Consider the following 14,712-nt stretch of genomic DNA (forward strand, 5'->3'; position numbering starts at 1 on the left):
ACGGGGTTTCACCATGTTAGCCAGGATGGTCTCGATCTCCCGACCTCGTGATCCGCCTGTCTCGGCCTCCCAAAGTGCTGGGATTACAGGCTTGAGCCACCGCGCCCGGCCTCCTGAACATAATTTATGGTTCTAAATGTAGCCACTAAATTTTTAGGTAATTTACCTTATCTCATATAGTTTTTAAGAATAAGTAAAATGTCAAGTGAACATGAGAGAAGTTATTGCTTCATTTTAATTATTGTGCTTGATTATCCAAAATTAGATTCCTTCTTTCCCCAGATTGAAGTATAAGTCCACTTTCCACCCAGGTGGTTTGAAAATTGTCCCAAAATAATGAACATGTGGGAAATGTAAAGATCAGCTTCTGCCACCTTCTCAAATTTTCAATCATTTGGCACACAGAATGAATGTTAACGATGCCAGTTTTCCCTCTATGTCTGTTTTATTTGTTGCATAGCATTAATTGCTTTTTATCCATTAATTTTTTGTCTGCTTTCTACTCTACCAAACTATAAGCTTCATGATATCATGGATATTTTCTTTCTGGTGCACTTCTTATCCCATTTACCCATAGTAGAATATAATACATTTAATTGCAAAAGAGGAATCAAATCTTTATTCTTATTCCTTTAGTATTCTACAAATAAACTTTAAAAGTAGATCTTTTTGAGGTTATATTTTTAGGAAATCAAACGTACTATTAATATATTCAATCAAATACTGCTATTCAGAAAGGCAGAACTTTGTAGTAATTTGAGCTCTTCTCAAGTATTTGGTTCTTTGATTTCTTGCAAGTTCAAAGAACATCTTATATTCCCTGTGTTTTCCTCAGATCAAGTCAAGGGGTTGCTTTGGTGAAGAAAGTGTGAGCAGAAGCACTGTATGTGCTTTCCAAAAGGAGAAATTGAGACCTGGTACATGCATCAACATGCTCCCTCCAAAATACAGTTGACATTCCAAAGATAATTTTGTATCAATACATAGAAACACTTAACCTAGTTCACTAAGATTAGTGGGATACTAACACACCTTCCTTTTTTTTTTTTTTTGAGACAGAGTCTCACCCCAGCGCTAGGCTGGAGTGCAGTGGCGCGATCTCAGCTCACTGAAAGCTCCGCCTTGGCTAATTTTTTGTATTTTTAGTAGAGACAGGGTTTCACTGTGTTAGCCAGGATGGTCTCTATCTCCTGACCGCGTGATACGCCTGCCTTGGCCTCCCAAAGTGCTGGGATTACAGGCGTGAGCCACCGCGCCCGGCTAAGATAGATTCTAATATGAGGAAAGAATAATTAAAAATTATAGAGGAGATACTGTAAAGGAAAAAAATACATCTAAATAGAAATTATTTTAAAAAATTCTTCCTTTTTAAAAATTATGACCTATCATTGCAGTACCTTATATTATAGCATGAACACATATATCTTCAAAATTAGCTTATCTAAGCAGATAAACTGCTTATTAAATATAAGAAAACTATGAATTTTGTATTGTGTCATTTTGCTAAGATATGGAACTCTAAAGGAAAAATTTTAGCTTAAGATCTTTAGAACACAAAGCAAATGAACCTCATGGATATATTAGTACATTGCAGATATTTTTACATTTTAACTTGAAGCTTTCCACAGATTTTGTTTATAAATGTTATAATTTTACATTTCCTTGAAAACATTTCATGAAACCTGTGCCTAACATCCATCTCAATGACAGTTAATTTTCATTTTTAATATAACAATCATGTTCAAGGATATGTTCTCAATATATAGAAATGAGAAAAATATTTATATGAATTGACACAAGGTTGTCAAAAGACAATAAGCATGTAAATAGTGAACACTGTTTTCATTCGTGCCTTTTTACTCTCTCCCTTCCCCCAGCCTCCATTCAATCATCAAATCCTCCAGATTTTGCCACATATATTTCTCTCGAATTTCCAGTGCAGCATCAGATTCAGGTCATTATATTTCATTTGAAAAAAAGAACAGCTTTTACTTCGTGCTTGTTGCCTATTAATTTAGTACCATATTAATGAGTATTTGACTTTTCTCTTTTGACTCTTTCAGTGTCTCCCCACTTTTCAAGGTAAAGTTTAACTTCTTTGGAACTGTTCCTATGGCCCTTCATGCCTCAAAATAATAAGAGCCATCTATGACAATACTGCAGCTAACATCATACTGAATGGGCAAAAGCTGGACACATTCCCCTTGAAAACCAGCACAAGGCAAGGATGCCCTCTCTCACCAATCTTATTCAACATAATAATGGGAGTTCTGGCCAGAGCAATCAGGCAAGAAAAAGAAATAGAGGACATTCAAATAGGTAGGAAAGAAGTCAAACTATCAGACTTAATGACATGATCCTGTATCTAGTAAACCCATAGTCCCGGCCATCAGTGTTCATCAGTGGTAGACTGGATAAACAAAACATGGTACATATGCACAAGGAATACTATGCAGCCATAAAAACGAATGCAATTATATCCTTTGCAGGGACATGGATGGAGCTGGAGGGTATTATCCTTAGCAAATAAATGCAGGAATAGAAAACCAAATACAGTATGTTCTCAGTTATAAGTGGTAGCTAAATGATGTGAACACATGGACACATAGAGGGGAACAACACATACTGGGGCCTATTGAAGGGTGTAGGTTGGGCGGAGGAAGAGAATCAGGAAAAATAACTAGTGGGTACTAGGATTAATACCTGGGTGATGAAATAATCTTCACAACAAACACCCATGACACAAGTTTACCCATATAACAAACTTGCGCATGTACACCTAAACTTAAAATAAAAGTTAAATAAAAAAGATAAGTGATGCCTATGATATCTAAACCATTACCTTCAAATTTCTACTTACATTATTGCTTTCATCTTTTTACAAATGGTTTCCAAAACTTGAAGTCTGATAAAGCAACTTAAACACTCAGTGATATTTTGCATTTCTTTCTTGAACATTTTAAAACAGAAAACAGAAGCTGAGAAAACATGGCAGTCCATTATTGAGTAGTTGTACAGCACTAGTTATGTAGTTTTATTGACATCTGTCATGTCAAACACTTATTATTCAAAGATAGATATTGTTTCAGCTATTTTAGTTAAACTTTTAAATGTTAAAAAACCGTCAGATTTTTGGTATAAAAGTATAAAAGTAATGGGAAAATGTGGATGACTCCACACTTCAAGATAACTTAAGAAACTTGAACTGCAACTGAAAATGATAAAGCTAAACTAATAGTCATTTATCATTAAACTTAAAAGGAGCAATTTAAACTGATGATAGATTCAAAATCAACTGCAAGTTTAAGTGAAATGACATATAAGGAAACCAATTTTACCTTAAGTTAATTGATATCTAAACAAGTGTTAAGATCCCATGGCATAGTTCTGGTAATAAAAACATCACCAAACTTCTAAATAAAGCCCTAAACACTTCTAATATTAAACATAAAATAAATGTGAGCTATACATACATTTAAGAAATATTCATAAAAACAAGGAAGATAATTATTTCCCAGTTATTCCAGTTGAGGTTCCTGGTGTGGGGGCAGGGCTTATTCCAGCAGCCAGGGCACAAGACAGGAACCAACACTGAACAGGGCTCTGTCCCATTGCAGGGCACACTCAGACACACCCCACTCTCACTCAGACTGGGAGTGATTCATTTAGACATGCCAATTCACCTCATGTGCACATCTTTGGGATGTAAAAGGAAACCAGAGAAATCCACAGACAAGAGAGAACATGGAATCTCCATACAGACAGTGGTCCCAGCCAGGAACTGAATTTTTTTATCATCAACATTATAGCCATATGACCTTAAACAAATGATATTATTCAAGGATCTGCTGTACTTTGCTCATAAGCAAATTTGCATTTTCATATTTTAAAATTTTGTTTGTAATACAAACATACACACAAATGCACATTCACACACTGTCTTCTTAGTTTCCATACAAATATAAGATTTTTCTACCTTTCAGTTCGTTTTTGCCGGAAATTCGATGACTACTGTCTTCAGATGGAAAATTTACGCCTAAATTTTTGCTACCTTCAGTTTCATATCTAATGCTTCGACTTATAAATTAGTATATTGAAGAAAAAGTATTCACCCAAATTCTAGTAGCACGTTTCTAATCTGGATAACTGTTTTATGCTCCCCTGTCACTTCAGCCTAACAAGTCCACATCTGGAAATATGGGAATACTTGTAAACATTGATTAAAAATCTCATTTATGTCAATAATTTAACCTTCTTTCACTCTTTTAAGTGTCTTTGAGGTTGCTTGTTTCCTCCACATTCCTAATTAGTTTTCTCAAACCGTATTTCTAAACAGAATTAAATCTATACAAAGGCAACAGAGAAAATCCTCAGGAAGTACTTGGAGTTTTCCAACACAAGGTACCCTTATTTTACAGAAACTTCTACATCAATCAAGGGTCAATCCCTCAGCCAGGTCTCTCAAATTTACCATTTATATATCCCTTCTAATAAACACATTGTAAAATTAGTTGGCAGGAATGAAATAGTATGTCCAATGTCCTTCATTTGGAACATGAAGATAAACTTTACTTTTTACAACTGACATATGGCTTATTTCTTTTCCAGAGCCACAGAGACCATTTACAAAATGGTTTCTCTACATTTCTCTCAGTCCTTCATTCTTTCTCATTTCTATATGTTTAGTGCTTTCCAGAGCATTCACTGAAGAAATTGAAGTGAATATCAGAGAAATAAGGTCACTATCTTTTTCAAAATAGTTCCTCAAAACAAAGTCAAAATTCAAGTTCTGCCTATTTTAACATTTTCTTAATTCAATTTTTCTTCTCCCCTTTCACTATTCTAATCTAAATCATCAGTACGTACCCCAAATATGTGCCTAACTATTGTACCTGTCTCTATTGTAAAAACATTCAGTATGCTCAGTATGGTATTATAAGATTAATCTATTGGAAGATGTCATTTTATTCATGATATAAGATTATACAAAGAATCCAGATTATCAGATCTCCACAGATTTTCCTGAACTGGCATGAAATGTTCCTCCAAACAGTTCTTGCAATAAAATCTGTCTAAATGGGTTAAGTCAAGCACACAGGTTATCCCAATTTCATTTGTCTTATCCTACCGTTCTCTTTCAGCACCTGTAGACTGTACAACACTATTAAGCCTTCAACAAGCAACAATAAGCAAACAATTATTCACTACAATAACTTTTAAAAATGTTTTAGCTGAAAGGAGAAATAAGCAACAGCTCAACCGTTACAGTCACATCAACTGAAGACCAAAATTAAATTTGTAATAAAGTTATCCAACAATCAATTGTATCAAACACATGTATTGGCTTAGTAATTTTTTATTAGTAATTAGTGATTACTAGTGGTCGCCATTTAAGAAGAAAGTTGAGGAATAAACTTATAAAACTAACAAACAAATGAAGTTTGCACCTTAGTGATCTTGTCTCTTGCCCCACTACCTGGCAGTACTAACTGCCCCCATGGATTTCTATAGTACTCTTTGTTTATTTGTATCATACCACTTACTTTTATAAGATGCTGAGGACAATACTTCTTCATTTTTAAATTCCTGGAAATTACCATATAACTAATCTAATCAAAATTTTATTGACTGAATGGGAGAGCAAATAAGTATGATAATTCTAAATTTTTAAATACAACATGACTTAAAAAGACAGGAATGGGTCAATTAAGGTTTTTTTTTTTTTTTTTAAATAAAATATCCTACTTTCCAAAGGTATAGTCAAAAAGTCACATCATTGTGTATTTCTATGGCTGAATATAAAAAAGGAAGCTGTATAAAATTGTTTATTATTTAAAACTGTAATTGTGTACATTTCAAATGAAGTCAAATGATGTTTACGTTGCTTGGTATATTTAGATAACTTAGAAACATTTTCTCTGTTTTTTAAATTCCTTAGATACCAAGGAAAGTAGACATTCAAATAACCTTTTTCTCTTTCCTGTTAAGCAACAAATGAAGCAAATAATTGGAGGTTAGTAGCTGTCTAAGGAGATTAAACAATTGCTTAGCTAAGCCTAAAAAGTACAACTTTGTTAGGACATAAAGATTCTGAGAAAACTTTTTCCACAAATTAATGTTTTAGCTTCTCATTATATATTGGTTCTCTTTTTAAGTTTCTTAAAGTAGTGATTTCTGTACTTTTTTTCTAGATATAATGCATTATTTTATAAGAAAATTGTATAAGTCAATACTGAAATCTGAGACAATCTTCCTAATCAGATTTAAATACAGACCATACAGTTTAACCAACAGGGAATGCTGGGTTCAATTTATCAACCCCATACATCTATGAGTTTAATAACACAGCAATGGTTTTTACAGTCTTATTTTATTTAAGAATCACTAATAAGGTTTCTAAAGGTTTCTGGATTAAAAACAAGGTAAAGTCTTAGGAACTTAATTTGCTATTAGTCTTAAAGAATCTAATTTGTTTTCAGATTTCATCTCATACACAAATGCATTGTGTAATCAAGGCAATGTTTGATATTAAGAGGTGAGATATTTTGTACTAGATAACCTAGGTATTTTATAGATAGAAGAAATCATTTACATGTATAGGCTAAAAATAGAAATATTGCCTAAAATAATAAGACTTTAAAATCACAAAATATTTAACATAAATTAATAATCCTTTGAATAAAATTTGGCCTTCTAGTAAAAGACATGAACTACAGTTATTAGGACAGAAATCCATGTATTTAAAAATGTATATTGCTTAGGCCAATGCCTAACTCAGTTTATTTAAACCATCTAAGTTATGTTTACTATGTTCAAAAGCTCGTTGATTTAGGATTCTGAAATAGTTTGGCAGAAGAAAAAGTCTACATGCATGTAATATAAAATATTCATTAAAATAATAAACAGTTCAGTATTCAAGAGTGATTTCAATTTCTTTCCCCAAAGGTGATTTTTAAAAGTTAGTATCTGATTGTGTCCTAAGATAATATCGATATTTAAATGTCAATGCCTGGTAAAGGAGAAATTCAAATTTTCTGAGATAATATAAAAATACACCTATTTCCATTAATGTCTTTGTTTCCTGTTATTACAAAAGAATTTTTTAAAAAGAACTACATCGATTGTATTGTATCTAGAATACTTTTGCCTTATCATCCTAAACTTTTGTTTGTAAGTGAATCTTCAAAAGCAATGTTGCTTGCTGGGACCATTTTGCATGTAGAGATGTTTTATGCAAGAGTTCAGTGCAGGGGTTATAGTTGTGAAAAAAAAAGAGGTGTGTGTCTACGTGCTCCTTCTCTTCTTACACTCCATCTACAAACAGCACCATCTTATTCACATTGGCAGAATAGCGCAAAGTCATTACTCTTTATTGAGACATCCCTGAAAGGTACATCAAAGTTTTCTCTCCCATGGAAAGAGTAAAATTACCAATTAGAATATGGCATCATGAAAAGCACCCTAGAAAAAAATACTTATTTCTAAATATAAAAGACAATCCTAAGAACAAAGGAGTCCAGAAAAGAATGTACATAGTGGCAGGTAAAGAGTTAGTTTCAAAAATTGAGTAAGGGAAGTATCTGTTTTCTGCACCATGATTTATTACACCAGAAATATGTTTTCTTTCTCTAGTGGATAGCATGCCTCTTACAAAACCTGGAAAGAAGAGTATTAGTATCAGACTTACTGATCCAATCAAGAAGGCTTGAAATGAACACTTGAAGTGGAAGAGAAAAATGTGAATCAATAACACAGACCTTACAGAAGACAATAGGTTTGAAATGAAAATGAGACATAATAATAATAAAAAAAAGGTCTAGAAATTGTTTTGTAAAAACCATGACTTGAAATAATGCATAGGCTTAGAATATAGAGTATACTAAATAAAACTCAAATAATAAAAATATTAGACATGCTCAGCTCATGAAATGTACTCTTTTAAAAAATCTGTATACAACACCGACAGCTGAGTATAAGAATTGCCATAACTGTTTGTGCAAGGAGTGCCCTGCACAAGAGTACCTGGCCTGTGGAACAAGTGGGGGACATAATCCACTTCATACTCCAATTGCCTGACAGGTATAATCTTCAATTTACAGGATAAAAACCCAGGCTTAGATATGTTCAGAAACATGCTCAAGGTTATGTAGCTATAAAAATATGAGGCTATTTTGGCTAGAATTGGAAGCCAAGTGTGTCTGGAATTCATTATTTTTAAAAAACATAGAAAAGGGAAATTTATATATACATATGGAAACATATATAATTTATTCTAAAGGAGAGGAGTAGGAGAAAATTCACTAATTTTTCAAAAGGAACAATACAATGACTGAGAAATGTGTGTCACTGCATATCAGGGAGTTATAACACCAGTTTTATGATAAAAATATTAAAAATTGAATTTGGAGATATTCATGTCAGGAAAGGAAAATAAAAGAAGAATTTGTCACAGGAAAATGGTGCAGCAATCCTAACAAAAATATTACAGAGGATAGTTTGCGAATAAGTACAAGATATGGATGAGAAAGAGAAGGCTTAAATAATGGGATCTCTTTTGGGAGGAATTCTAACTTACTAAAATTTGGCTTATAGGTAAGGATTTGATTTGCATCCACAACACAGATACTGTGTGGAAACAAAGTTTTTGAGGTGCATACGAGTAAAGGAAGAGGATGATGAGAAGGGTTGGGTAAATTCTATGAATTTAAAACACACAGCTAGTAATGGGAAGTTACCCAGAGACTCCAAGAAAACACAACTGAGGAAGAAAGTAAGAAACTAAATATACAATTATGACTTTATCTTTGCAAATAAACCCATAACCAGAAAATAGCACAATAATTACCTAAAGAAAACAATTTTACAAATGAAAATTTAGTCATAGGTTCTTACATTTTTACAAAGAATGTATAACAAAAAAGTGAATGTGAATGATTAAACAATGTAGTAAAGAGTTTTAAAAAGTGTATTAGGGTGTAAAGTCAAGAATCCTTATAGATACTACAAATATGAAAGGTTATAAAATACTAGCTGTGTTAAGAAAAAAAGAAGCCCACAAACTGAGGGAGAAAGAACTGCTAATTTGTTTTGTTGCTGCTATTGTTTGTATCTTCTCTGTTAAAGAAAATTAGCAAATTAGAATGAGTAGAACAATGTTCATATAGATTTTGGTTTTGCTCAGATTTACCTACAGACCTTTTTCAATGAGGGATAACCAGGGAAACATCAAGAATGATCCACTATGGTCTGCTATATCGGTAGCCTGTGAGCACTTAGAGAAGATTCCAGTAATTATCAAAGGCCAGGATAGGAAAAGCTCTTTCACTTTTTTGAGAATCTTAAACAGGCTGAATAAGAATATGCAATTCACAATGTATCTTAATGTGAGTAATGTATTATACAAGTGATTTTATTGTAACCTTGTGAGCAAGATTAAAAAAACAATGGTTTTATGATAGAATAGCTGAATGAATCATTGGCGGTTAATCAATCTTACTCTATGACAATTTTATCCTTTCTACCATCCCAACTCAAAAGATTATTCTGTGATTTAGTTAAGGAAGTGGAACATATACTTTGCCAATCCAGGGATAATACAAGATTTTGGGAGAGAGCTAATAGATTACGTGATGATCAAATAAATCTTCAAAAATGTTTTGTTATGCTGAAATTCATCCAGATAATATGCTAACAAGAAACAATGTAAAGACCTACATTTAAATTTCAAAAATATCATTTATACGAAGGATACGTGAATTTAACATTTTAACCCTTTGAAAAAGATACAATTTTTTCCACATAACCCTTGATTTTCAGCTCCCTTAAGAAACTATCATACTTTAATTTCTGTTCATTTTACAAAAATATTTCTATTTCTCAGACATATTAAATTAGCTTATGCAACATTCTGTATATATCTTGAACTCCTAAAGTAAAAATATGTACGACTTCTGGCTTCTTAGGAAACAAGACAAATGCTTATGCAGTACAGATGAGTGTGAGCACATCTGAAGTAAGTTCCTTTTATGAAGTTATACCATGTAATTTATCTCACATATCTAGTGATGAAGGATTTTAGAAGGCTCAAAGGCTGTCACTTTAATATGTCTGCTGTCATAGTGAAAAATGTGTAATTTCAAAGATTTTTAAGTAATTTGGAACAATTTGTGTAGAGTAATATACATATGGTGAAAACATATATATATGTGTGTATAGATACACACACACACACAAACACATACACATAAAATATATTTTGGAATCCATGCAAAACTATTAGAAAAATGGTAACAACAAGGTCTTCACAGAGGACCGCAAAGTAAAAAGGACATCGATTAGATTTCTCACCTGTCTGATACCCAACCGGTATGCAACAATCCGATCCACTGCATCAGGATTCATCTGTGTCCACTGTAGACTGTAAGAATAAACACGGTGTCTGTTCTGCCATACTGGATTGTAGGTATCATAATAGAATTCTGGAGCATAGGCCTTTCCTGAAAACAGAAGTGTGTTTAAATTTGAATGATGACATATTGTAGTGTAAGCACACTTATTCCCTTTGGCCCTTTTACCATTTCTACTCTACCTTCCACTAGTAAAAATCCAGTCAATTCTCTGGATACATTTTGAGAACCATGTGAGATTTCCTGGTTGACTGGATGAGCAGGGTGAGAAGAGAAGGATGAACACAAAGTGTTTGGTCTAAGTGATTGGAGGAATGGGATTTTCATCAACCAAAATGGAAATCTATGGGAGGATGAAATCTGGAGAAAGAAGATCAAAGTCATTTTTAAATAATTTGAGTGATCTAAACGGATACATCAAGTATGCAGTAGGATATAACTAGTCTGGAATATAAGAGAGATCAGAACTGGAGATATAATCTTGCTAACCGTAGGTATGCAGATAGAATTTAAATTTAAAGCCATGATACCGAAGGAGTGTGAGTAGATAGAGAAGGTGAAAGTCTGACACTGGGGTAATCCAAGGTTGAGAGTTATGGGAGGAGATAAAAATCACACAGAAGCCCAAGAGGGAACAACCATAAATTTGGGGAAAACTAAAAATGTGGTATCCTAGAGGTCAAAAGAGGTATTTTGGGAAGTGAGTGATTCAATGTGTAGAAAACAATTAGCAGAAATGAAAATTTGTGTTTGTATTACCTGCGGCTTTCATCAATAAAGTGAACTTAATACAACTTAAAATAATTACTTAATAAAAGATCTAGTCAATATTTAGCTTATATTTAGATTTTTAAAGAAATATGAATTACATATAGCGTATATAGCACATAAAAAACATCTGTTTTTCTTAATTGCCAAAATGAAAAGTTTACACACCATTTGGAATTATAGATCCAACTTCCCAATATTCTGAAGTATAATTTTTTCTATTACAAATAACATATTTATTTAATAATACAACAATATTTAATGACAATCTATTCAATGAAAAATATTGTCCTAGATATTAAGAACACAATGAATGAGGAGGTGTGGCCTCCTCATTCATGGAAATTAATTACATTTTTTCCAGACTTTTCATGTAGCTTTGCAATTCTTAATAAGTGGAAAAGCTGCATTTCTGTCATCACTCATTTAACATCTTTTCTTTTTTTCTTTCTTTCTTTTTTTTTTTCTTTTAATTAGATTAGGCCAGCTGTAGGGCTCATGCCTGTAATCCCAACACTTTGGGCAGCAGAGGTGCTCGGATCTGTTGAGCCCGGTTGTTAAAGACCCACCAATCTGAGCAACGAAGCGAAATCATGCCTCTACCAGAAGAAAAAAAAAAAAAAGCAAAGTCCCAAATGAGAGGAAAACAACATACTGAGTGAAGGAATCAATTAACAAAACATTCTTGGTAATTTGTATTTGAAACAAAATTTTTCAAAATGAAATAAAGGTGGTGAATTTAGTAGTAGCTGAGTCATATAGCTAGAGGTTTTAATTAAAAATACACATTCAATACCTACAAATTTACTAAAGAAGTAATGAGCTGCTTAGATGAGTAACATAAACCTAGAGTGTTTTCATTACAGACTGGTATCTAGATTGAATTGGGGAGGTAAAAGTCTAGTGTTTCTTTTCTATGAAGACTGAGGGGTTGCTTTTGTTATTTAATCAAGGAAGAAGCCTAAGGGTGACTGATTCAGTTCTAGGTAGCCCATTCTTAATAAAGTAAACAATTCATTCAAAGAGAATCAAGAAGAGAATACTGGCACAACTAGGGATTATTTAGCATGGGAAAAAAGCGGCGGTGGGGGGTGGGAGAATAGAGTTTTCTAGGAGTTGAAATAGATCACAGATAAAATCAGAATAAACGTTAACAGATATATGAAATAAGATGAACACCAGTGATTTCCTATTAAAATGGGTACATACTTTGACTTAGAAATATTCTACCAATGACTTTTGAATATGGAATGGCCTACCTCAGTAGACTATAAATTTCCCTTTACTTGAGGTATTTAGTCAACACTTAAACAGCCATTTAGCAGGGCTGAGGTGGGTAGCTGCCCACAAGATGGTCATTTAAAATAACTTTCAGTCCTGAAACTGAACTGTAGGCTGCTATAAAACATTGCCTGTCAAACTGGATTTGATATGTTAACTAATTTTAGACTAAATATGGTTTAAATACAGAGGAACTGGCACTTCAAAATTATCTCATAACATTAAAAAAAAAGTTCTCTTGAAAGGCTACGTATTTATTGTAAAGAAAACTATCTTTCCAAATATAGTATTCATAAGGATGAATTCACCTCTAAGGTGGTGACCAGGAATTCAGACATTCTCAAATACCCTGGGTTATTCTGATGCAAGGAAATACAGGTCTTACAATTTGGAATGCTTTAAACAGGCTGAAATTTCTCTCTGAAATTACCTCCAAGTCTATATAATAAAAGATGTAAAAACTTATCCTAAAGTCATAAGAAACATCTCTTTGGTCTTCTTCCTCCTCTGAGACTGGATGCCTGATCCGACAGCCAGGATCTCTCTGGGGCAAGACTGAGAGACATCAGATAATGGGGATGGGGCGAAGTAGGATAGAATAATAACCGGAAATATTCGAAGCATTTCAGGAAGTAGCTATCCTAGTATAGTTGACTTTTGTTGACTACCACGAGGATAACTGGCTGCATGCCCTGAATACAAATTGCCATTGTTCTAGGAACATTATTTATCTAAATGAACACTTTTGAGGTTACTGAAATAGTTTTACCCTGAAGTTAAAAAACAGATCCTCATGATCTTGTGAGTAATATGAATTTGTTTATCAAGATCCATTTTCAAGGTAGTAAAAAATTAAGCTCCAATCTAACCCATTAAAATATTACAAATAGATCCAATTTCACTATAAAATGTTATCTTTATATTTAATTGCAGGCTATTACAAAGGTTTTCCAATGTATTTTTAAAAATGCTTTATCCGCATTGGCTAAACCACAGGTAATATTTTTTCATGGATCATTAGATTAGAAAATACTTTAGAGACTATTTCAATATCTCATATTATATATAAATAAATAAAGGTGCAGAATGGAGATGGGGATAACATATGAAAGGTTATACAAATAAATAATCAAATACAATAAGATCTATTACTTTTTTTACTTAGAATCATGAGATTAAAAAACAAATTAGTGAAAGTTTTTTTTAGTTGAATAATCATATTACTTGGAATTAAAGGTAAAAAACATTTTTAGATGGTGCATAAATAGTAATGTTTAGTAATAAGTAATTGCTAATCAGAAATAATTTTCAGTTATCACGATTAAATATAGACGTGCTTACTTATTAAATATAGACGTGCTTACTTACGCCTCACGGCATACTTTCTACTGAACCTACCAAGGAAAAGCTTTAAAAAGGAAAAATGCTTCTTGATTTTATTGGAAAAGGGCATCTTAAATTTTTTGAAATGGGACACACTTAATTTTCTCCTCTAATTTCAGAGCCAATTATACTTTATGCTTATATACTGATTTGTAAAAAAGACACAGTAAAACTAAGGAAATAGCCTTATAATAATCTTGGGCTTTGACATCCAAACATGACATCTACTGGTTGAAAAGGGAAAGAATTTGTAAATATTTTTTTCCATTTTATACCTCAGGCATTTTAATTCTTCCAGTAAGCATACCAAGAACATTTTCTTACTCTTTCACATTCCAGTTTTATTCTTATACAATGTTGTTCCAATCTAAATATTTTCAGATTAACTGACCTAGAACTATATTCATTAACTGAACTGGGAGGTAATTTTTGGAATCATCATGTATGATTATATATAAATCTTGGATTTAAAAAATATCCCTAAAATATCTATATAGAAAAATTTGTTTTTGAAAATATTCTATAGATTTATATAGAAATATTGGTATTTTGCAAAATGGTTTTGAAAAATAATTACATTGAGATTACAAAATATAATTTTATGCATAAAGTTCAAACATAAATTAAAAACAATTATTATTCCCACTATGAACACTTAAAATGTGCTTGGATAAAGGAACTGATTTTAGTAAAGTCAATAGAGTTTTTGAAATAAAAACAAAAAAATATATAATAGTGATCAAGACCAAACATATCTTGCTTTTGAAAATAATTCACATTTTGGAAAACAGACTGTAGGAAGATAAAAGAACTACACAGGTTTATAGGACATGTGTGCAAATTTAGGGATATCTATTAATTTTTCACTTTGTAA

At 32.4% G+C, this 14,712-nt stretch overlaps 1 protein-coding gene across 8 annotated transcripts in view; it reads right to left on the bottom strand.

The window, feature by feature from the left end:
* The window catches only part of MDGA2 (MAM domain containing glycosylphosphatidylinositol anchor 2), an 841,756-nt gene that overhangs the window by 77,262 nt on the left and 749,782 nt on the right, over positions 1 to 14,712 (bottom strand). For all 8 annotated transcript variants that reach the window (XR_006699884.3, XR_010588464.2, XR_012415765.1 and 5 more), the window contains exon 10: positions 10,348 to 10,496. Coding sequence is in view for 5 of the 8 variants with exons in the window: in XM_073997338.1 (XP_073853439.1) it covers positions 10,348 to 10,496 (149 nt within the window). In the remaining 3 variants the exon portion in view is untranslated. The remainder of the gene's footprint in view (positions 1 to 10,347; positions 10,497 to 14,712) is intronic.

Source organism: Macaca fascicularis, chromosome 7, assembly GCF_037993035.2.
Source record: "Macaca fascicularis isolate 582-1 chromosome 7, T2T-MFA8v1.1".
Classification (NCBI taxonomy): Eukaryota; Metazoa; Chordata; class Mammalia; order Primates; family Cercopithecidae; genus Macaca; species Macaca fascicularis.